Genomic DNA, 23,626 nt, shown 5'->3' with positions numbered 1-23,626 from the left:
CCTTATGGCCCCGAGTGGGTGGGCTCATTTGGTGAAAAGCCATCAGCTGCATTCTTGTCATCTTTCTCTAGTACATTTGGCTTCTATTTAAAAGTTCACTCTTTTTTCTTTTTTTTTTTCTTTTTTTTTTTTCCCCCTCCAAGACAGGGTTTCTCTGTGCAGTCTTGGCTGTCCTGGACTCGCTTTGTAGACCAGGCTGGCCTTGAACTCACAGCGACCCACCTGCCTCTGCCTCCCGTGTGCTGAGATTAAGGCATGTGCCACCACTACCCTGCTAAAAGTTCACTTTAAAGACAGAGGAGAACCCTCAACAGCGTCTTCTCTGCCAGAGACAGCAGGCCTTTCCTCCGTAGGCTTGCCACCTTGTGTGCACGTTTCAAACACAATCCAACTATCAGCCTCCAAACAGCTGTTGCCTGTGTGCCCCATGGCCTTCTGTGTCAGTCTCCTGTCCTAAGCAGCTCGCCTACATGGCTGCACTAGCAACAGCCGCCTATGAGATAAGACACCTGGTCCTCCGTGAGATGACCTGGAATCCGTGGGCATGATTCCTCCTCCTCTGAGAGTTTCACATTTGCAGCTCATTTGACCAGTGACGTTTACCACTGCCAGAGGGACCACAGGCAGGAGAGATACATGCTGTGAAGTGGGGTCACTGCCCTTAAGTCCAGAGTCCACACCCCCTACAGGACACCTTAGATGGCCTCAAGAGAAGAGGAGGAGCAGGTGGCTGGTGCTGGAGGGCAATGTGTACAATCCAGGCGGGAATCACATCTACATCGAAAAGAAGTAGAGAGACTAGGACGGACTGTTGCTCTCTGGACCTCTATGCATGTGCGTCGACAGCCTCCCCACTGTAGGAAGCTCTCCTGAGGCTCCTGAGGCTCCCAGGCTGTGCCAGGCATTGGCAGTGGGCCGCCACCACATTTGTCTCACTCTCCCTTCCTTACCTAGCCTGGGCGTGAGATCGCAGAATGAGCCTTTTTATGTTGACACCTCCGGGACTCAGAAAGGGTGTGTTACACAGAGGCTCTTAACAGGCAGGAGAGGAGAGGAGAGCGAAGGAAGGATTGAAAGAAGAGAGGGAGGTAGAGAAGGGGAGGATGGAAAGAGAGAGACAAAAAGAACAGAACTAAGATGCTACTTGGACCAACTATAAATTATAGTCCCTTCAGGAAGGTTTTCCTGTCCTGACCGGACGATGCACAGTGCCTTCCATTCTACGGCCCCTTCCCTAACCTCTTCCAGCCTTGTCTCAAGGTTCCTGCCAGCCATTTGCCACCACCACTCCCCACCCCCACCAAGAGGCTCCGCATAGCTTTTCCTTTATCCCTCTTCATGTCCCCTCACCATCTACCACCTGTCTCCAGGTGCTGCTGCTATCAGACCAAGGCTAAGCTACCAACAAGTGACAGGGCAGACGACCAATGCTCCACCTAGTCCCCTGTAACTCACCACACAGCCCATTTCCCTAAGATGACGGGCCTGGGTAGTTCTATGGCAGCAGTCTGGACCATTGTGCCCAGAAGGGAGAAACCCTGGGCCATCTGCACTAGAGGGGACAAGCTGGCAGCTCTACACACATCTACTGTTATGACCCGGACCATCAGAGAAAAAAAGGCTACCAGGGAGATTATAGTCCCATCCCTCAGTGCCTTGACCCTCAGATTTCCCAAGTGGCTGATGGTGCATTCTCCTTCCATCCCACTCGGCTCACAAGTGATTGTGTGGAGGGAGGATGGGGGCAGGGACGGGTGTCAGGCATCAGCTCCCTGGGCCTGAGCCCAGCTGGCCTGCTGTGAGTGGCTCCAGCCTCCCTGGGCTTTGAGGGCTGAGCCATAAGCAGTCTTGTTTATCCCTAGGAGGAATGATGGTTTTCCCTGAGCAATGACATCTTGGAAACGGACAGACTCCACAAACAACAACAAACCTCCCTGGGTTGCAGCTTGCATGAGAAGAAGGCTTCTACCCAGAGGCGCCTGAGTAAGAGGAAGGAAGGCCAGAGGCGGCTTCTCAGCTGAGCCTTGCCTTAACCCCCGACTCTTACACCTAGGTCTGTAGAGAACCAGAGAATCCAGTGGCTGGACCGTGCCTAGCATTATCTGATCCAGTTCCTGGTTGCTCCAAAGAGGAAACTGAGCTAGAAAAAAAAAAAAAAAATAGGTGAATCTGCCCAAGATTCACTGACCAGGTACGAAAAGCAATTGGGTCTCTTGGGCTTTCTCTACCACGCACATTGCTTTTCCAGAGATCAGTAAGCTCTATCAGTAATCCTAAGGGTGCAAAAGGAGTGTGCCACTGGGGACTTCAAAAGAGAGAGAGTGCTCCAAGGTGAAGCTCCTATGCCCTGAGATATGCAACGGGGAGAGGCACGGGCTGAGCATCCAGAGGCCTGGGTTCCATGTAACCTCCTGAGACTTTCCTTTCTCCCTCAATCCCAGCTCTATCCAGAAGGTAAACAGACTCCACCAGCTCCAGATGCCCAGAGACCAAATAGGAAGCAACATTTAAGCTCCCCAGGGATCTGACTGGGCATGGGCTCTCCCTCCCAGCTGTGCGTCTTTTGAGAGACCTGGGCAGACCCCTGGTAGAGAAGCAGTGTTCAAGATCTAGCCCAAGCAATGACCATTTCAAAGTGGTCCAAGAAGCTGAGCTCCAAGACCCAAAAGTCCGTGCAGAGGATCAGGAGTGTTACAATGGATCCATCCAGGGCTGTACCTTCCGCCACCCAGCACAATATGACCTGTGAATAGACTCTTTCTATGGATTTAAGTAAGCTAGAGTCAAAACTCCCCCTGCCTCACTTCCCACCAGAGCCAACCTTCAACTCCTTGGCCCTCTTAATATCCCACTGATATGTAGGGACTAGAGATCCTCCCAAGGGGCTTCTGGCCTGGTCCTCTCCTGGAAGCATCCACTCAGTTGCCAGGTACAGATCTAAAATGGACAGTCTGAGTTGACCTGGATATCGGAGCGTGACCTTCGGGGCGGAGGCGAGGTGGGGGAATGACCCCTAGCTCATCAGGGCATCTCAGCATCTCTCTCCAACCACACCCTGGGAGAAAGCTGGGCTTGTGGTGACTAAGGGATGAATAAACCCCACATCCCGCATAAATAGGACACAGGTAGCCACCAGAGAAGCCAGCAGCAGCAGATAGATGCAGTTACTGCAAGTGTGGAAGTTGGGTGAGTTTAAGACCTAGAGAGAACAGAAGAGCGGGGCTTTTTTGCCCGATAGAACAGTGTGCAAGAAAATTGGGGAGGAAGGCAAGCTGGGGAGTACGGTGCTTTCATTGATAACTAGTACTTACAATCAGGAGCCCAATGGACCATCCAAGCTCAGAGCCCTGGACAAGGAATCACTGTCTCAGTAGCCTCCATCCTCACTATGCTCCTGTTTCTCAGATGCTAGCCTGGGCCTGAGTGTGCCCCACTCTCCAGCTTGGCTCCCTAGAGGCTCCCCGCCCTGGGCTAAGCCATGCCACATGCTAGAGCCGAAGAAGAGGGGAGGTGGCCCTTGGCTGGGCACAGAGGACTCGGAGGGACTGAGTGGAAACTTTGACTCTGGCAGAGATCCTGCCGGCGTCGGAGGAGCAAGCCGCGGCAGCTCTCGCACCGGTGGGTGTGCAACCACTCCAGCCACAGCAAAGTGGCCACAGCACAAAGCCAGATAAGCAGCTGGGGTGGGAAGCAGTTCTCCAGACTCGCTAAGGGGCCTGGTGGCCATGCACTAAGTCAGGAGTCTTGAGCAAACAATGGCAGACTCGAAGTGGAAGCCTGTAGCTTGGGGCTGGGTACCGGCTTCCCATGTGTCCTGCCCTGCCCTGTCCTCACTGTTCTGGGAGGCAGAGGTCCTGAGCCCTAGTTTGGCTCAGTCGTAGAACTGCTGCTTCAACTTAGCCAGGGCTGTCCCCCTCTCTGGGCTCAGGGTGCCCTTCTAGCCCAGGACTTAGCGTTCTTCTGGGACAAGAGGAAAGACATGGACCCTCTGAGCTGAGGACAGAATTGATCTCTTCCTGCTTACTTACAGGGGCTACCTCTGCGGCTGAGTGTGTCTCAGCTGGAACCAAGGGAGCAGGTGCAGGCTCTTCCTTTGGCAGGCATTGGGGGGGGGGTGGCTTTGAGCTCATGGGGCACACAGCAAGCCTGCTTGTGTTTCCAGACCTCAGATACTAGTATTAACACCCCAAGGCCAACCAGCTTAGGACTCCAGCTCTTCCTCAGACAGGGGATCTACATAAGAACTGCCATCCCCAGTGCTTGGTGTGTGGTCAGCATCCCTGACACAATAGCTAATCCTGCTGGCTAAGCACTCCCTCCCCGTGTAGTGTCCCAACTGGTCACCAAACATTCCTTGTCTCTCCTAGAAAGAAAAGCTAGCTGGCTGGCTCTCAAATAGAGGACCAGTACACAGTGGAAGCCTGCCCCCTACCCTTGAGGGGCTACTGGCCCGAGACAGGCAGACAGACAGACAGATACACACACACACACACACACACACACACACACACACACACACACACACACTACACAGAACAGAACCGGTTTGGTTGCAAGATGTCTCTCAATGGCTGCCCTGGGGAAGAAACAATAGAAACAGGGACATAGGATGTCTTGAACAAGACAACCCTCCCACTGCCCACCACCACTACCACCACCACACACACACACACACCTTTGTCATCAAGGCACCTACCCAGCACACTCCCGGCAAGGACCCAGGCAACTCCTAGCTGCTGCAGCTTCTGCCGGCCACCCGCCCGGGGCTCCACCCCGCTCCTCCCGAGGGCGGGCGGGCAGCCGGCCGGCAGTGTCAAGCGGCAGCCTTCCCGAGACAGAGCTCCTTTGTGTCAGTAGAGCTATTTATGGACTTACCCAAGTTCCCCAGGGGAGCGGTACCTGCTGGGAAAAGCAGAACCAAATGACCAGGTTCTACCTCCCACATGGAGGTAGTGTGCTTTTTTTTTTTTTTCAAAATCCTTGCATCACCCGTCCCTCCTCCTCTTCCTCCTCCTACTTGTCCTCCTCCTCTTCCTCCTCCTCCTTCTGCAAGTGCCCTTCCCAAACACACAGCCGCTCAGCCGGCCGCCGCCACTCAGAAGAGAGGCTTGACTCTCGCTTCCATGCTTCCATCAGACAGAAAAGTCTGTGATTTTTCCCAAACCACTCCCCCCACTCCCCACCCTCCCCCACCCTCACCCCAAGGATATCACAAGGAAGAGAGCCCTCCTCTAGCCAATCCTTTGGCAGAAAGTATGCACTAGTTGGAGCCTGGCTTGTACTCTCAACTAAAATTGCCTCCCTGTGTCCCTTGCTGCCCATCCTCAGGTCCCCAGCTGATGCCTAAAGTACAAGTCTGGAGGAGGGGGGTCACTAATCCTTCTCAGGAGCACCCCCGACCCTGGGGTCCTCAGTGGACTCCACCCTGAGCCCCCCCCCCCACACACATCCTGGGGTCTCTCAGGGGTGGGGTAGTGCAAAGCTGAGCAATCATCAAGGCTCCCCTGCCGCACCCCCCACCCCTAAACTGCCCTGCCCCAGGGGAAAGCTGCAATTGAACTCAGGGTCTTCCAGGCAGCACAGCTGACCGACAGTACAGTTGCCCTCAGGGTCAGGGAGAGGTGGCTTTGGTCTTTCTAGCATCATTTTCGAGCACGGCTGGAAACACGTATTTTGATTAGGCACCTGATGCACCAAACTACTGGGAGTCTGAGATACACAGAGGCTCTGAGCTTTATCCCCGCAGCACAGTGGCCAAGAAGTGCCTGTTACAGCAGCCAAAAGAGGAGCACAATGGGGCTTCACGAGGAGACAACACTGGTCAATTCTAGCTCTAGCCCAAGCAGGTTAGGTCTCCCTGAGTAAGTCCCTGCCTCTCTCTGAGCCTTGGTTTCCTCATCTGTAAAATGGGACCGAAAGCTGCCCATCTTCAGAATCCAGAGTGTTCTAAGAGCTGACTCTGGGCTCCCCTCTTTTGAACACAGACTATGTGCCCAGGTTCCGTGCTTGTAGCTTTGCCTGCATTAGTTAATTTAATCTTCACCTGCATCTTGAACAGTGGGCTCTCTCTTACTCTCCTCACACAATGAAGAATCCTGGGTTCAGAGCTGCTCAGAGTTGACCAGCTCAGGGTTGAAGAGTCTAAGGTGCCCACTTTTCACCATGGTGCTTCCCCCACTACTACAAGTAGCAGCCTGGCCAGCACCGAGCTAGACCCTGAAGCTTGGCCATGCTGTCTTATGTGGGCAGTGCTCCCACAGTAAGGCTGGCAGCCCACACCATGCTGTCCCTACCTTAGCAGAAAGCTCCTAGGATGGCAGCTCAGAAAGAACTGGACAGAAGGAGCTCTACCCTCCTGTCTTCTCTCTGCCTTACTCCAGCACCTACAAAAGATCATGGTATGCTATCTCGGCCTCTCCCTCTCCCTGAAGGTGTCTCTGATTGTGGCCCTGCCTGTCCCAGCCCCTTTCTATCTCTGCCTGCCCATCTGTCTCTCTCACAGTCACAAGCACACACGAGCACGTGGTTATGAGAAAACCCTTAGCAGAGTCAATGCTGCCGAACATCTTTTGTGGGGACTGGTCACTTAAAAACTGTACACAGTGCTCATCTGATGGGGAGTAGAAGGAGCCAAGGCCATTCTTCCAGACAACATGGGTTGGGCTCTGCACTCACAAAGCCATCAGGTGAGTGAGGCCAGAATTGGACATCGTGCTGTGAGGGGCAGCCCAGCTCTTCCAACCCAGGACACTCAGGCCAGAACACATTCACTCATGGGCTGAACTGTGGCAAACAGAGGTAGGAGTGGAGCCCTGAGGAGCCAGCCAAGCCAGGCTGGGGAACATCTAGGACATGGGGAGCCTGGGGAAGTCGCTGCTCCTTGCCTCTTGCCTCTACATTACCCTGATAGCAACAACAGAGCCAATACCCTTCTCACAGTACAGCTAAACACAGAACTAGGGAGTCACTTCAGCCACGCTAACTTTCTTGGAGAGCCAGCCCTTGGGGATCCTTTGCCATGTCTTTCCCACTTACAGCCAGTGAAAAGTGGGTAGGAAGGAGGTAAGCGACTTTCCTTACAAAACAGAGCGACTTTGTAGCAGGGCTCGGAGAAGGGATTTCTGACTGTCTAGTGTTCCACCCACTGCACTGCACGGTAGGCATGAGGGCTCAGGGAGCAGTGACATCTAAGTGACCCAATGGCACAGGGACCAACGCCTAGACAGTCAGGGCCCAGCCCGGTCCCATTTGCTCAACATATTTTGTGTAATGACTATTCCTTTGACATTCTGTAAGCACCGTCACTGGTATGGGCCCTTCTGATGGATTCATTAAATCCTCAGGACCTTCTGAGATGTGATTCCTAATATCCCCATTTCACAGATGAGCGAGCAGAGATTAAGGAGTCTGTCAAGGGGGCTTGACAGCAGAAAGAGAGCAATGACCAGGCCCAGTTTGCTTTTCTACCATGTCCCACAGGCAAAATCTCTGAGAGCCTGCGAACAGGCCCACTCACAAGTACAACGAGAGGCAAAAGGCAGTGGTGCCCAGGGCTAGAACCATCGAGATTTAGCAAAGACTCACCTCCCATTTAGGAAAGGCAGGGCCCTCAAGCTCCAGAGAGGCCCTTAGGGGTATACAACAGGACCCTGAGGAGACACAGCATGCTGCCAAAGAAACTTCAGTGTGCTGTTTCAATCCTGCAGAGTCTCTCTGTTCCAGAGGCTACACCAGGAGCCTGAGCATACATGTTCTGTCTTCTTCCACCCCTTTGCCTGTGGCGTGTGTCCTCCAAACAAGGCACATGCTACCAGGAAGAGCAGGTAACAGGGCTTTGTAAGCAGTAGGAGAGGATGTGACCTGCTCTGCTGTTAGGGCCCTAGAGGCAAGCACATGGCAGGGCCAGCCCCAGCCTGTAACATCAGGGCCCATATGTGTCACACCCACTGCTCAGGCCTACGTGGAACAGGTTGTTTCTGTACCTACTCCTTGGGAAGGCTGGCGTCAACAGGAAATGCAAGGTGATCGTATCTGTTGAAGAGCAATGGGAGGGGCCTAATGCCGGAACGGCCACCATGCGGCATTTACAGAGAGCAGGCTGCGAACATTTAACGCTTCTGAGGGCTCAGGACAACCAGGCACAGAAAAGTGACATGGTCTGAACTGAAGTTCAATGAAAGAAAAACAAACAAACAAACAAAAACCTTATTTGTTTTAAAGATTCTACAAGGCTGATGACTGATTGGAACTGCCCTGGGTACGGAGATTTGAAACACTGTAGCTCTGGAGCCGAATTATCTTGGGTTCCTTCCCCAAACAGCCATTCATTGTCCGCTTCTATAGGGTCAAAGTTTCTGAACATCAGGTGAAACCTTTCTGAACTACTGCCTCCCACCAACTTAAAGGTTTTGCAGTAAGCTACCTGATATTTTACAAATTTCACAAATTTGAAATGCACTTTGATTTATAACTTTCTTTGGTCTTTTACTGGAGGAAAAAAAACAAAGCAAACAAACAAAAAACTACATGAAACTGTATTGGGGGCACTCTAAATCTGTTTTCCCAGACTCTGGCCATTCATTTTGGCTCCAGGATCAACCATCTCATGCCCCCTTTGAGTTGAAAGCTGGTTTTGTGTTGAGTCCAGACACAGTGGTTCTGAGACGCAGACTGACTGCATACACTGCCTTCTTCCTCTGCTTCCTGAATGCCTGCCTTGCCATCAGCTCTTCCTCAGCGACCTTGAACAGCATACCAGACTCTGCCTTGCTAATGATGCCAATGCTCCCAGCCACAGAAACAAGAAGCCCATGGGCTGCAAGTAGGAAGTCAAAGGTCACCCCTGGAGCATTGCCACCAGCCCCCGGGGCAAGCTTCTGCATCCTGCCTGGGACATGCTTTGCTGTCACATGCACAGTATGGGCCTGACCTTGGGTGGCTGTTATGGCTCAGTGTGACCAGGCACTGTGCCATCTCCCTCCCTGGCTCCACCCAGATTGTCCACATGCTGGCCCAAGCGTTCGGAGTTTTAGGAGCAATCCTTGACGCACTATGCTTCTGCCAGCTCCTGGGCCAGGTTGTGTCCTGATGGCCTGAATTCCTGGGAACCAATCAGCCACAGGCTGAGCAATGGGAAGACCCAGGCCTATGGCTGCCAGGAGCAGTTCATTCCTGCATTCCACCACCACTGGGGGGGTGGGGAGAGCCTGCCCACTATTTGGATGGTTGGGTTTGAGCTCAGGCCATCCAAACAGAAGGTCGGGGGAGGAGGGTCTGCAGTGACAAGATAACTTTTGCTGCTGCCTTCAAAAGTGAAAACCGTGGTCGTCCCCCCCCTGCCCCCCCCCCGCCCCCGTTCTCTGAGCCTCGGTGGTCCTGTCCCCAAGATGAGCATTGGGCTTGATCTAGGTCAGTCCTCACAAAACTTAGGCCGCACAAAGGCATGGCTTCTCACAGGTCTGCAGTGGGGTAAGCAGTAGAACTGAGAGGCTTTGCAGACTCCCAGGAAGACCTTTCATTGCCATGTCTGAGCATGAGCTCAAAGGGCACGTCCCACTGAATGGAGGCCAGGCCGGGCCAGGTGTAACAAATCAACGCTGGGGAAGCATTCTGTCGAAGCAAAGGGCCCTGCCTCAAATGGTCTAAGAAGGTCTGGTTTAAACCAGCCTTGATCTGGGAGAACTCACAAAGTGGCCCCCCACTACCTTTACAGTGGGTCCTGTAAGCTGGTTGGTCATTGGAACTCTTCCTTCCTCACCGCACTCAGGGCTCAGTGTGGCACCAGCATCCAGCTACGTGTCTAAGGCAGCCTAGAGCATTAGCCCTCTCCCAAGCCCCTCCATCCATCCATAAATCACCAAAGCACGTAGCTCTCACCTCATATCAATCTGAGACAGTGCCTCCTCTCTGGACTAAGCCAACATCACCTCTCTTTGGCAAGGTAAAAGGACAATAGCTCCAAAAGGGTGCCTGGTCCTTCATCAGGAGGCCACTGTGGTCTCCCTCCCACATGAACCCAGCCCCAGTAGCTCCCACTGCCCTTGGGACAAAGTTCAAAGTCCTCGTCACAGGGCTGGAAGGGGTGGCACCATTGGCCTCACCCCAAACCCTCCTTCAGCCTTATCTCATGATGCCTTCATCTTCCTCATTCCTGCACCAACAGAGGCCTGTTTTAAGGTCCACATCTAGAACAAGCCTTCCTACAGCCTGTGCCCCTGCCCCCTTTCCCAACATCCTTGACCAGCTGGCCAGATTCTCCTACAGAGCCCTCTGCCCCCAACCAATGCTGAGCCCTGGCATGCTTTTCATAATTGGCTGGAGTCTGTCTCTCCTCCAACTGTCCTTTCACCACACTTGACTAGTAGCTCTCCATGGTGATGAGGACTGTGCTAGCTGGTGGCCGAGAGCCTGCCTGACCAACTTTCATTCACCCTTCTTTGCCATCAAAGACCCTCCACTTTCTTCCTTCATACTCAACTCTGGCGGTTCAGGTGACTCCAGAGATGGGCCTGTGACCAGGCCTCAGCCAGTCTATTCACTCATCCTACGTTCTTCAGTGACTGAGGTGAGCATATGAGCCTACGTAGGCCTGTGGGACTTGGGCCTACCACTGTTGCTGAAGATCGTAACCTGGCTCTCCTAGAATCTTTACTGCTACCACCGAGGCAGTGAGGGAGTGAGCCAACACATAAGTAGGTAGAACCAAGCAGTGGAAAGGGGTGAAACTGGTTCTTGGTGACCCTGGTCAAGGTCCTAATTCCAACCAACCATACACAAAAGCTGCCCTCCAGAATCCAGTGGGTCCCATCTGTGGGCTGTAGCTTATTGGAGTGGCCTTGGATCACTTGCAGCAGGTGAATTCCTGGCTGATGTATCACCAGTCTGTAGCACACCACGCACTCTGAAAGTGTTTGCTCATTCATGCAGTCACTCAACAAACACTTAGCAACAAGAAAGTGACCAGATTCGCTCAACAGAAAGAATCATCTTGGCTGCTGTTTAGAGAGATGTCCAAGGGGGGCAGGAGTACAGAAGGGGAGATTTGCTGTAAGACCACACAGGAGTCCCAGGGACAGGGATGCTGCCTGAGAAGGGAGGCTGAGACAAGAAGAATGAATTTGTGAGCAAAACACATCTCTCCTCCCGGACATTGTTTCTCTCCGTTATCTGAACAGCAATAAGAATCCTAAGCCAGTGGGGATTCTGTGGGATGGGCACTGCCCAGATACTTTAACCTTTGACCCACTGAAGGGCATCTGGGCTGGTCCCAAGTTTGGGTTACTACCAATAAAACTTCTTTGAATTAAAAAAAAAATGTAATAAAGTTGGAATTTAAAAAAAAAAACCAGCATTGGACAGATAACATATTACGGCAGAAGGCAGGCACACTGTGTACTTAGTGTCACTATTATTAATTATTATTTGCAGTAGAGATTGAAGTAGAAATTGAACACAGGGCACAATTCCGAAAACATTTTATGGAAATGACTTTGAGCTGAGGGAGAGAAGTTGGGTGTCTAGACTGAAATGGCTTAAGGAGTTAGCATGAAGAACAAGTTACTGGATTCTGGGGACATTTTTCAGTTCCAAAGATTGGGAAGAGAAATGCTGGTTGTTTTCATGACGGGGATTGAGAAAGTCAAGTCAACAGAGTGCCCTTTGTAGAGTAGTTAAGACCTGGAGAGCAGGGAGCACACTCGGGCCTCTTAGAAGAATGGATTGTTGACCTAGAGTCCTTTTTTCAAGCAAGCTCTGACTCCAGCATAGGGCCGAACATTTCCAGTCTTATGAGAACTAAGAAAGCAACATACTCACTGACCCTGCTGGGAGAATGATTTAAGAAAGTTCTCTGCACAGTGACTGGAAGCCCGGAAGTCAAAGAAAATGGAGTGTCATTAGAAAGTAGTGAGCAAGGACGTCACCTGTGTGTGTAGAGATTTTCTGATCTAAGACATAATCAAGAGTTAAAGGCAGCTTAAAACTCAATGGAACTAAGTGTTTTTAAAACAGTGACAACGAGGAGCAGTGGATGCAAATGAGTTCAACATCACCTAGGGACTACAGAGAAAAACAAAAAGGAAACTGTGGGCCGGTTGACTGGCTTAGGATTGGTTGTAGGAGGGCAATCCTTTCAGCTCTGGTGCAGTGCCTGATACAGAAATATGTAAATGAAAACAGTGGGGCAAAATATTAGCGAACTAAAGTCACGGTATAGAACTTCAAAGAAAAGGCTAGTGTGCAAATATCCTTATTATATAAAGAGCTCTTTGTGAATAAACAGTTCAGCTATAAACAGTTCAATGCGGAAAAAAATGGACAAAAGACTTGAAGAGACTACTAACCAAAGAGGAGATTAAGTGACCAAAGGGCATGTAGATACATGTCCAGGAATGCCAGTAATCAAAGGGAGCCTTTTTTTTTTTTTTAATGGGATATAATAGAGGCTGGAGCGATGGCTCAGAAGGTAAAAGCACTTGTTGCTATTACAGGAGACTTAGGTTTGTTTCCTAGCACCCACATGGCAGCTCACAATAATCATCTGTAACTCTAGTCCCAGAAGGTCAGACACCCTCTTCTGCTCTCTGGGAGCATGAGGCATGCATGTGGGTACACATTCATACACACACACACACACATAAAATCAAATAAAACAAATCTAAAATTTAATATAATATGCAGTGCCACTGAGGGTGCATAAAAGTAGAAATTCTCTTCCTAAGATGTCTGTTTCCTGGGAAGTAGGAGGACTTCCCATATTAAAAATGGGAAATCTCACACTAGGGTGTGCCTAGTATACGCAAGGCCCTGGGTTTAATGCATGAGAGAGAGGGAGAGAGACAGACAGACAGACAGACAGACAGAGACGGAAGCCCAGCAAGATGAGCGGCTCCAATTCGGTGGCATTAGAAACGGGCACAGCCAATCTAAAGAGTGATTCAGCTACCAGAGCAAGGATCCACTTTACAGACGCACACAATTTGACCCAGAAATCCTACTGCCCCAAATTAATTCCAACAAAATCTTTGTCAACAAATCTTTATTTTTAGATTCAGACAATAAACTAGGCGTGAACTGGATGCTCGGAATACTCCTAAGGATTTTTATCTCAGGGCTTTGTAACCAGTACAAACTGGAAATGGCCGGAGCGACCAACTCTTGGAGATGATTCAAATACTGCAGGTTTCACCTACAAAATGAAGCCTCCGAAAAGCAGTGTTGTAGAATATCAGTCATTAGCAGGAAACATGGACACACTACACTGATAAATGGGAAAAGGCAGATTAAAAAACTGCACATCGCCTAACAGTGGCAACAGCAGTGTCTCTGACTCTTCTGCCTGCCTTTGGGACCCTTTTCTTCCTAGTGGGTTGCCTCATCCAGCCTTGATGTGAGAATATGTGCCCGCTCTTATTGTAGCTGGTTATATCATATTTGGTTGATGTCCTGGAAAGCCTGCTTTTTTTTTTTTTTTTTAGGAGAAGTGAATGTGGGGTGGATCTGGGGAAAAGGGAGGGAGGGCAAAACTGGGGGGAGGGGAAGGAGGGGAAACTGCAGTCACAATGTAATATATGAGAGGATAAAGAATTTTTTTTAAAAAACTGCACCCAGAATTAACCCTAACTTTCAAACAAGAAATAGGTGTGGGAAACAAATTTCTGACAGTATACACACCAAATGTTAATAATAGTTAACAGTGAGCATTGCAAAGGGTGAACATTGTCTTTTCCTGGCTCATCGGTAGTAAATGTTTTCTCCATAATAAACATCAATTACAGGAATTATAATTCTTTACAACAGTAACAAAATCAGCTACACTGCATCTATCGAAACCTGGCTATGCCCCTGCAGTAGAGGGTCATGAAGAGTCCGCCATGGATCAATACTGATTTTCTCTACATTTGCTTTCCTTACTGGAAACCTACTCCTTGTTGGGCTTGTTTGGTTGGGGGTTTGTTTGTTTGTTTGTTTGTTTAGTTGGTTTTGGCTTTTCTTTTCTTTTTTCTTTCTTTTCTATGTTTTTTTTTCTTTCTTTTTTTTTTTCTTTTGGTTTTTCGAGACAGGGTTTCTCTGTGTAACAGCCCTGGCCATCCTAGACTTGCTTTGTAGACCAGGCTGGAGTCAAACTCGGAGATCTGCCCATCTCTGCCTCCCGAGTGCTGGGAATTAAAGGCATGCACCCCCACACCCGGCTCGGTTTTGGTTTTTCAAGACAAGTTTTCTCTGTGTAGCCCTGGCTATCCTGGAGCTTACTCTGTAGACCAGGCTGGCCTCAAACTCAGAGATCCATCTGTTTCTGCCTCCTGAGTGCAGGGATTAAAAGCACACGCCGCCACCACCTGGCAGGCAACCTACTTCTTGTCAAGCTTTGTTAGAGATGCCCCTCCACCATCACAGGGCAGGGAAGATGCAGGCTGCATAGGATGTTGTCCCATTTTACCGCCCCTGCCTGTCTCTAGGAAGGGCAGGAAAAGTGCTAGAGCCATGAGGTCCTTTCTCCCTCAGGCTGGCTCTCTGCAGACAGTACAGGAAGTGACAAGAGGACAAGTCAGCAGGGAAGGGACACCAATAAAAGGAAGGTATGGTGCTAAAGGCCAGCTGGCTGAGGTTAGGGAGCAGGGCACACTAGCCAGGGAGCTGCTCCCCGCCTGAGAGGCGGCTCTCAGGAAGGCAGACCACATCCGGTCCCAGGAGTTCCAAGGCCCTGTGCACCCAAGGAAGCAAGAGAAGCCTCGTGAGATCTGAGGTGGCCCTCAGAAGGAACAGGAAGGAAAAGAGGCCACCTTGTGGAACCTCCTCCCCAGGCTTGGTGACTTGCAGAACAGTCTTTTTTCAGCTCTAGGCGTCTGGAGCCTGCTAGTGTGGGCAAGGACAGAGGTGAGGACAGAAGGCTCTGGGACCCTCCCAGATCTGAATTCAGTGAATCTGTGGGACTTCCTCACAAAGGGCCTGACAGGAAGAGGAAGGGGCGAGGCATCCCCCACCCAGCTCCCAAGGAGCCCCCTTCTCTTCCCCTCAGCAATGTTCCCACTGCTATTTTTAGAACAGTCCACAGGAAGCAGAGTGTCTCTGCCAACCACCCCCCCAACCCCCGCCCCACCACACTCCGCACACGGGCAGCCGGGCTCCAGGTAAAACACCCATTCATTCCCTTCCAGCCAGAACGTGCCCAGAATTTGTAGACATTCCTGACGACTAGATAAACGCCCTACATTATCAGCCCATCACCACGGGAGCTACCTGCTCAGTTTCCATTACGGCCCAGGATGGGGGTGGGGGTGGGGTGGGGTGGGGGACTTCCTAATGATAGCATGGTTGATGAGTGAAAAGAGTGCTGTCTTTCTAAGACCAGCCACATCCCCTCTGGCAGACCGTCGAGTCACCAATTATGTGCCCTTGGCCGAGTTCTAGCCTCTATCCTGGTCTCATTCTCCACAAATGAGCTTGCTGTTGATCTCCTTGGGAGACAAGGGAGGTTTTCAGTTCCACATGCAAGGGCTCTACAGTTTGGCCAAAATTCCAGTTACTTAGCATATATGCGCTATATTTTCCACATTAAAAGATAGGATAAATATTGAATCTCATTCGGAAATTTAGACCCAACAAGACAGGAAAAACACTTGCTTCAAACGAGACGAATGCAGATGGCCAAGTCACTATGAATGTAACATGTATAGAACTCATTATTCTCATGATTGTCACATGGTTCTCCCTGCTGTATGTAGTTTGTCTTATACATGTGTAATAAAATAAAAAAAAAATTTAAAAAAGATATATGTGTAGGGTTTATGCTCCCAAAGACTTCTGGGAGTAGAGCGAGAGTTTCCAAATACATTTACCATAGAAGACTGCCATAAGTGGTGGTCTACTGCCTAGGCCTACACAACCCATAATATTTTCCAGCCAGGGTTAAGCTGGACCACTAGAATACTGTTTTCTTGCATCGATAGCACTAAGCTCAAATGGGGAACCACTGATGTGTGAACCCTCTATAGAAAATTTATCTTGAGATGCTTTATCTGAGCAGTGAGTGACAGGTATCAACAACAATGGAAAGATGTCAGCAGCCTCTGAAAGGGTCTGCAGAAGACACTGGAAACTGAAAGAGGGCTGAGTGATCACCAACAGCTCTCTGGAAGATGACCCTGCTGGTTAAAGAATGTGTGTGCACACAAACATGCATGGAGTCAAGCAAGAGTCCAGGGTACACTGGGAACAGTGAAGGGGCAGAGGGTTAGCAAAAAAAACAAAAAACAAAAAAAACCGAGTGGGGAAATGCACGGAGCTGCTCCCCATGGCATGCTGGGAGAGCAGCCTTAGCATGGGGAGGAAGTAAGAAATGGTTTCTCACATAGGTCTCTGCAATTAAGACCCTTCTGGTCTGAGCCCCAAACCCAAGCTGCTTGCCTTCTTCCTTCCTTTAGCCTGTTCCCAGAGTCTGGAGGAGCTGACTCCTGTGCATCCTTCCCTCCAGAATCTCAGTGTCAGGTGTCTGGGTGTGGGTATCCCAGGGGCGGCAACCATGATAAGGAACCAGCGTGCGTCCCTGAAGGGTCTAACTGATCTATGCCAATCATTATGGTCATTTCCTAGTAGTCTGCACCCTGGTGGACCCTGGACACTTCCTATATCAGCTTCCCTTTCTTTTTTTTTCTTTTTGTAAGGAAACAGATGATTAGAGATATGATTTGTAAGTGCTAGAAAAGCCAGTGTTCAAGTCTGAGGCTTCTGAATCCCTGCTTTGGTTTTCTTGAAGGCAGGGAGCTTTTCGAGAGGCTTAGAGAACCAAGAAGTTACAATCAGGCTTTCTTTCCTGGGGGTGGGGGGCAGGGCAGCTGGGGGGGGGATGGCTGTGTGAGCCACAGGCAGAGGGTTTAACCCTGACCAGACTGCATTGTGGATGGAGTTAGGGGTGTGGGCCCTGCTGGTATCTGCAAAGCTGTGAGGCAAGAGCAGAACCTCTGGGTCAAAACCTCAGCTCTGGCCCCAGGGTTCTAACACCAGTTTGCTAATGACCTGGGCAAAAAGGCCACTTCCCTTTTTTTAATCTTGTTTCTCTATCTCCTCTCTGGAGCAGAAGGAAGGGTTCCGCTGACCAGATGGATTCAGTTCTATGCCGTCTATTGAGCATCTATCTCCTAAGGGCCAGCCAACAGCAGAACAGAAGATGAATTAAGCTAGGGCCCCCACTGGCTCTCAAGGAGCTTGCAGGCCTGTGGGTAAGGTAGAGCCTGATGCTCCATGCTATGTATGAACACACTCCTCTGACAAGCACAGTGTGGGAGGTGGGGGGAGGGACAGCAGCCTCAGAGGCACGCCTCAGAAAGAGGTGCTATGCTGTGATGGCCTCCCTGGGGACTGCAGCCATCAGGGACATTGAAGGTGGACAATGCTGTCCAGGAACAGCCCGCCCATGGAAAGTCGCAAGGACTTTTGGGAGGAAGGAACACCCACGTAGCCAGGAGAGCCTGGAGAGTCAAGCTGTGACCCGGGCTTTATGTTCAAGACTACCATGGGATTGTCTTTTTAACAAGACGGTGACAGGCCCAGCCTTTCCAGTCCTTCCCGACTGAAATGGTCTGTGGCTGGAAGAAAAGTGAAAGTCTTTGAACCGAAGACTTAGGAATGGCTGCCAGGGAAACTGGCTGGGTGACTAGCTTGGAGGAAAAAGAACAGGCATAGGGCATAGAAGCAGGTTGCTCCCTGTTCCTTAAGAGTTAAAAAATGAAGAGAAAGATGGCTGTGTCTGAGAGTCAGGCAGTGAAAAAGGCAGTGTGCTGTCAGCCAGGCCAGCAGTGGAGGGAGGAAGGGTAGGAGGTCTGTGGAAAATTGTGGAGCTGGAGAAAAGAATGCACGGCAGAGGAGGGGTGAAGCGGAGGAAGGCTGAAATCTGATCTCTTTGATTCCCAGTTACTTAGGGTTGACATCTTAAACCAGCAGATTAGGGAAAGCCAGGCCCAGGTTCTGGCAGCGGGGGGCCACTCCCTCCAACCCCGCCCTCCACTGGGCTTGGGTTAAAGTCTCAGATCTTCTGCACCCGTGCTCAGACTAACAGGATGCAGGCCTGGGCTACCCCTCCCTGTCTCAGGGCACCATTCCTTTAGTGTCAGGGTTCCCCACGATGGTGACAGTGACCTATGTTGCTGCTGAAAGCCAAGCCTGAGGAGGAAGGGTACATAGCTCGGAGCTCAGCTCTGTCTTTCACATCAGATTTTTGTCAAATCCTGTGGAAATAGATTTTTTTTTTTTAAATTTCCAACCTGGGCCACCACTTAAGGAAACCAATGCTCTACTGAGTGGTAAATAATACAGCTCACCTAATCTGTCCCCAAAGCACTCTGCCTCAGTGGGACGGGCCAAGATGTCTAAGACAGAAATAGCTGCCTCCTATCCTGCTGGAAGCTTATGAACGGCCTTTCCTAGTCTGTCCCTCAAAACACCTTTGCATCCACCTAGGACAGTGGGCTAGGCCTCTTATCAGCTGTGTGACACAGAAGCTCTCGTTTCATTCACAAACTTAGTCTGTTTAGGGGAGACAAAGCTCGGGACTCCACTGCTATCTCCAAAGTATATGCTCACTGTGTGTGTGTTGAGGGGGTGTCTCACTGTGGGGGGGACATGTCTCACTGTAGGTATGTACCCACATAGCAAAACTACCTGTGCTTCTACTCTGAAGATTCCTCTTGGTGCCTTGGAGTTGGTTGTGATTAGTAAAGGCTTGGATGGCAAAACTCAGAGGGGAAATTAATAATAATAATAATAATAATAATAATAATAATAATAATAATGATAAATGTACAAATAAGTATCATCATTCTCAAAAGGTCCATGTAGTTTGTAGTTCCAGCTCCCAAAGGGCTAAAAGACTCAGGCATGACAGCTTATATGAAAGATGAGCATCAAAGGACCCAGAGCCCGAGACAAGGACTGGGATCCAAGAACACATAGGAGACTAAAAGGGGCACTTTGTATTCAGATCTCACAGATGGCCTTTCAACAATAAAGCGGTTGTGCTCCCATCCACCCAGCTCCTGGGCCAAAGACGCCACCCAAGACAATCGGCCCATCAGGAAAGAGGTCATTCATTGTGTGCTTCTTAGCATGATTTATGTGGCAGGGAGGAGCTCGGCCATGTTTCCTGTGATCACGGCTCGCAGAGGCAATGTTGAGAGCTTGTTCGTTCTCTTGGACAGCCGGGACGGACTGAAGAGTGGTGGCCACCGGGTCATATTTCATCTTCTCGGGCCCGTGACACCAAATTAATTGTCACATTGATTCATGAGGCAAGGAGGCCATTGGTGCTGTGGCTCACCACAGTCACTGAGCAAGCTAGCCCAGGACCTGCCAGGAGTGCCTGTTCTCTTTTCCCGTCAGCTGGCAGGCCTGGGGGCTTGATGAAAAAATCTGCTCTCCTCGGGAGCTTATGGGGAGAACAGCCCAAACCCAGCCATGGGTGTTACGTTCAGATCCTCTGTTTTTCTGAGCCAAGAGCGCTTGTCTTCTGTACCTATCTGTTGGAAAGAGGTCAGTCCTCAGACCCAGGAGAGTCAAGATGGCGGATTTCCCAGACAGACGATTGTCCTGAGCCTCCTGGTCCCCTTAAGGTCATGATGTAAGAGAATCAAATGAAATCAAAGTGTAGTTTGCTGTCTGCTCAGCTTTACCCTGTGGGCTGATCACTGGCTGGCAGCGTGGTGCTGCACAGCCCTTGGACCAGGCCAAGCAGGACCTTTCCTCGCTGGGTTGGGCATTACCCCATACCTGCAGATCCACCCCATGCCCCATTAGACTGATGATGCAACATGCCTCATTTTTCCTATGTTGGAAGGAAGATACATGGAAAATAAAGGATGTACTCTCTCCTAAGTCAGCATCTAGGGGTTCAGGTGGCCCCGGCAGTTTAGCAAACTCACAAGAGCACAGGGCTCTCACCTAAGGGAAGGTTGGGCAGGCGAGGGGGCAGGGCTTCTCTGGCCTTGGCTGTCACTGTCACTGTAGCTTTCTGTCTCTGAGCCCCCAGTACCTGGACCTACAAATACTCTCTAGCACATGGCCTTTGTCCCTATAGCCTTGGGGTTATATCTAGCCCTGGCCCCTGGCCCCTGGCCCTTAGAAGCCCCACAGAAAGCAAAAACAGCAGTTCTCAGAATGCAAGGCCCAGGGTTCCTTCCAGACCCCTTGGCAGGAACAGTAACAAACACAGGGGATCTCTATAGAGCCTGGGACTGGGGAACTGTGAACTTTCCCGCCTTGGGGAAACAGCTTCACTGTTCCAGGGCCCACAGATACACCCCCAAAGCTCAGCACTGGCCCTAGCTCTAGCCTCACCAGAAGAGACTTTATGATGGAAGCCTCAAACCTCACACCACGGAGACAGGAAGACCCAGGGAGTATGAGGGCAGATGGAGGTGAGCGAATCACCATTCTTGTGAGAGCCTAGGGTTCCAATACCTACCATCCCAGCCCCTTCTAGAACAAGTCCCCTGACCAGTCTCACAGCCTCTTGGCCCCCTCCTCGCTGCAATCTGGTCCTGTAGACATGCACCCGAGGAGGTCTGTGACACCCTTCCTCAAGCCTTTCCATGCCCCCTCACGAAGCTGCGGCCACACCGGCCTCCCTCTAGTCCTCGGCATACCATGCTCATTCCTTCTCGTTGCTTCCTGTGCTGGTTCCACGGCCAGGGACATTCTCTCCGAAGTCCTTGGTCAGCTAGCTCCTTTCAGGGCCATAGGCCTCAGCTTAAGCTGTGTCTTTTCCTCATCGTGCCTCACACAGAGCAACTAGCTGGAATGCCCTATCTGAACACTTCTGAGATGTTGCTGTACAGACTCCCCCGGGGTGTGGCTGTGTATTGGTGCTGATTTATTTAGTGTTCTCTCCCTTATGAGGACGGGGAGGACTGGGATCTTGATGGGAGCACAGTATCCTCTAGCAGGGATGCTAGCACAAAGGAGATAAGCCCCTCCCCCTCCAGTATCCACTGAGTGAAGTAAATGTGTCCCGAGGAAACAGGAGAGGGAAGGGTGAGATATCTTCCGGCAGGAATGGGTCGCAGGCATTGTCCTCCATTAGAAGGACCTCTCCTTCCTTCCTGCTGTGCCCGGCAGGTGCCCAGGTGCCATTTAGCTTCCTTCTGCTTGAAGAGAGCTTGCTTCAGAGTCTTCTCCATCCAGACTTCCTGGTACCAATCTGCACAAACCCACAGGGTCTCTCACACCCACTGTTCCTCCTGTTGCCAGTCCACACACACACTTGGGACCACTCCCCTCCAGATGACCCTAGGCCCACCATCTTGGTCTTCTGGTTTGGTTTTTTGTTTTGTTTTGTTTTGTTTTGTTTTTGGGTCCAGTTGAGATGAGGTTACTGTGTAGTGGGGGAAGCCCCAAAAGGGTTAAGTTGCCAGAAGCATAGTCCCGCCCTTGGACTTGCTCAGCCAATCAGAGTCTGTCCTGATGAGGTAAAGCTTCTATCCTGGGTGGCAGTGATGGAGGTGACTGGCCCCATCTCCTGCTGGAGAGAGCCGTAAGGGTGAAGTTTCTGTGGAACCAGACAGAACTGGAATTAGCTCTCTGTCCACTCTGACATGACTGCCTGAGTCCACAACCTGTCTGTGTGCTTCTTTCTAAGACACTCAAAACAGTCCCTGGCATCTCGGAGACCCATCTCTAGCTGTCTCAGAAGAGATGACAAGGTGGCACACACCTCAGTGTCCACGTCTGGAAGTCACACCGCCAGAGAAAACCCAGGAGGTTTCAGTTTCCCTGCCAGGGCCCTGGAATCTGGCAGGTGGCTACCGGGAAGCGGCAGGAAACAGTTGTTAATATGAGCTCAAGCACCGGCGGCAACCGTAATAAATAGGGATTCCCAATAAATGCCCTACATAGTCACACTGACACACGGTGATGTCACCCGGGGCCCTCCTGCATGCTGCAGCACCCTGAACAGCCTCAGGCTGAGTCTTGCAGGAACTCTGCTACCACCACATCTATGTTGCCGATAAGAAGCCTTCTCTCAGGAAGGCTAAGTGCTTCTCCCACTACCATATGCCTATGCAGTCATTTTGATCTATCTGTTGCCATCTCTGCCTCCATCACCAGCCTGCAATCGCAAAGGAGAGACAGTGATGGATTCCTCCATAGAGCCCAAGATCCACCTGAGAACAGGGTTGGTTGGTCCACGCACCCTTCTCATCCTCAGGCCCCTGAGGACTGAAATGAGCCTACTCTGTTCAGAAGGTTCTGGAGCCCAGCCCAGAGGCACCTAGGTGGGTGATCAGTGGGAGGTAATGGGTAGTCAGCACCTACGATGGACAACTCTCAAATCTGCAGGCATGGCCTCCAATGCTTGGATCACCGCTCCAGTGCCCTCCCTATCCATCTCCAATTAGATGAGGCGTCAGTCATCTTTGTGACCCCAGAGAATCTAAAGCAGCCTCAGGCACAGAGGACACATCCATCATGTATATTTGACCAAATAACCAAAACCGTATAGATGAGCCAGACGCTGGCAGCTTTAAGCCTCACTGGCCACAGCAGGGACCAGCTCTGAGTGGATCTAATGAGAAGCATCACAGTAGAGCTGAGAGTTTAGCACAGAGGGCATGGACCATGTTCTCAAAGGCAGAAGAAAGGAGGATGCCCTCCAGGGACATGTAATGAAGCGAGAGAGGAGCAGAGTTCTAAAGAAGCACAGGTACTGAGCGGCAGGAGACAGAAGCTGGTGGGACAGGAGGCAGATCATTTATTCCTACAGAAGAAAGCCTCCCGAGGGCTGAGGATGGGACTCATTTGATAAGAGTACTTCCCTGGCCCTGGGTTCGATCCCTAGGACTGTATAAACTGAGTATAGTGGGTCACATTTGGAACTCTAGCACTTGGGAGGTTGAGGCGAGAGTGATTGAAAGTTCAAGGTCATCCTCAGGCACATACAGGGTTTGAGGCCAGCCTAGGCTACATGCAAGCCCTGTCTCAAAAGTATGAAGGTGGAGGCTGGAGAGATGGCCCAGTCAGCAGTGCTGCACAGGCATGAAGATCTGACTATGTGAAAAGCCAAGTATGGCGCTGTACTCCTGTAATCCTAGTGCTAGGCAGGCTGGAACAGGCAGATCCTTGGAGCTCGACAGCTGGCCAGCCCAGCCCAGTTAGAACTCCAGTTCCAATCTCTAAAAGTAAGGTTAAAAGGAACTGAAGCGGGCGCCTGACATAGAGCTCTGACCTGCTCACACAGACACAGACACAGACACAGACACAGACACAGACACAGACACACACACACACACACACACACACACACAGACACACACACACACACACAGTGTTAGGATCCCTACATTGCCAAAGCACAGACCTGTTCCTCCCCTTCCCACATATGTCACAGAAAGTTGGGCAGAACTCTCCAGAGTGTTTTCCTAAGAAAGGTGGCTAGCCCCAGTCCCTGTGCTCTTAGAATCACAAAGCAGAAGGGACCAAGGGGGTGACTGCCAGGAGTGGTTGCCATACGTTTTGCTGTAGGGAGTGCCACACACCTGACTGGTGTTCCTTACAGGCACCTTCTCCCCTGACCCCTCACCCCGACCCCGTGTCCTCCCAGTGAGTATCACCAGTCCTCAGGACAAACTGTCAAGGGTCA

General features: G+C 50.9%; 1 protein-coding gene across 12 annotated transcripts in view; it reads right to left on the bottom strand.

Moving 5' to 3' along the window:
- The window catches only part of RGS3 (regulator of G protein signaling 3), a 142,978-nt gene that overhangs the window by 25,740 nt on the left and 93,612 nt on the right, over positions 1-23,626 (bottom strand). For 3 of the 12 annotated variants that reach the window (XM_084747960.1, XM_084747961.1, XM_084747952.1), the window contains one exon: positions 18,946-21,535. The exons of 6 other annotated variants lie outside the window; for them this stretch is intronic. In XM_084747960.1, coding sequence (XP_084604086.1) covers positions 21,428-21,535 — 108 coding nt within the window. In that variant the 3' untranslated portion in view covers positions 18,946-21,427. Of the gene's footprint in view, positions 1-4,696; positions 4,851-4,875; positions 5,106-7,584; positions 7,773-18,945; positions 21,536-23,626 lie in introns of those variants that run through there. 3 more of the 12 variants (XM_084747951.1, XM_084747950.1, XM_084747962.1) reach the window with 3 other exon arrangements.

The sequence above is a fragment of the Acomys minous genome (assembly GCF_964271855.1).
Source record: "Acomys minous genome assembly, chromosome: 1".
In the NCBI taxonomy this organism is placed as follows: Eukaryota; Metazoa; Chordata; class Mammalia; order Rodentia; family Muridae; genus Acomys; species Acomys minous.
The sequence above is the reverse complement of the archived record's forward strand: the minus strand, read 5'-3'. Positions and strand labels throughout refer to the sequence as shown.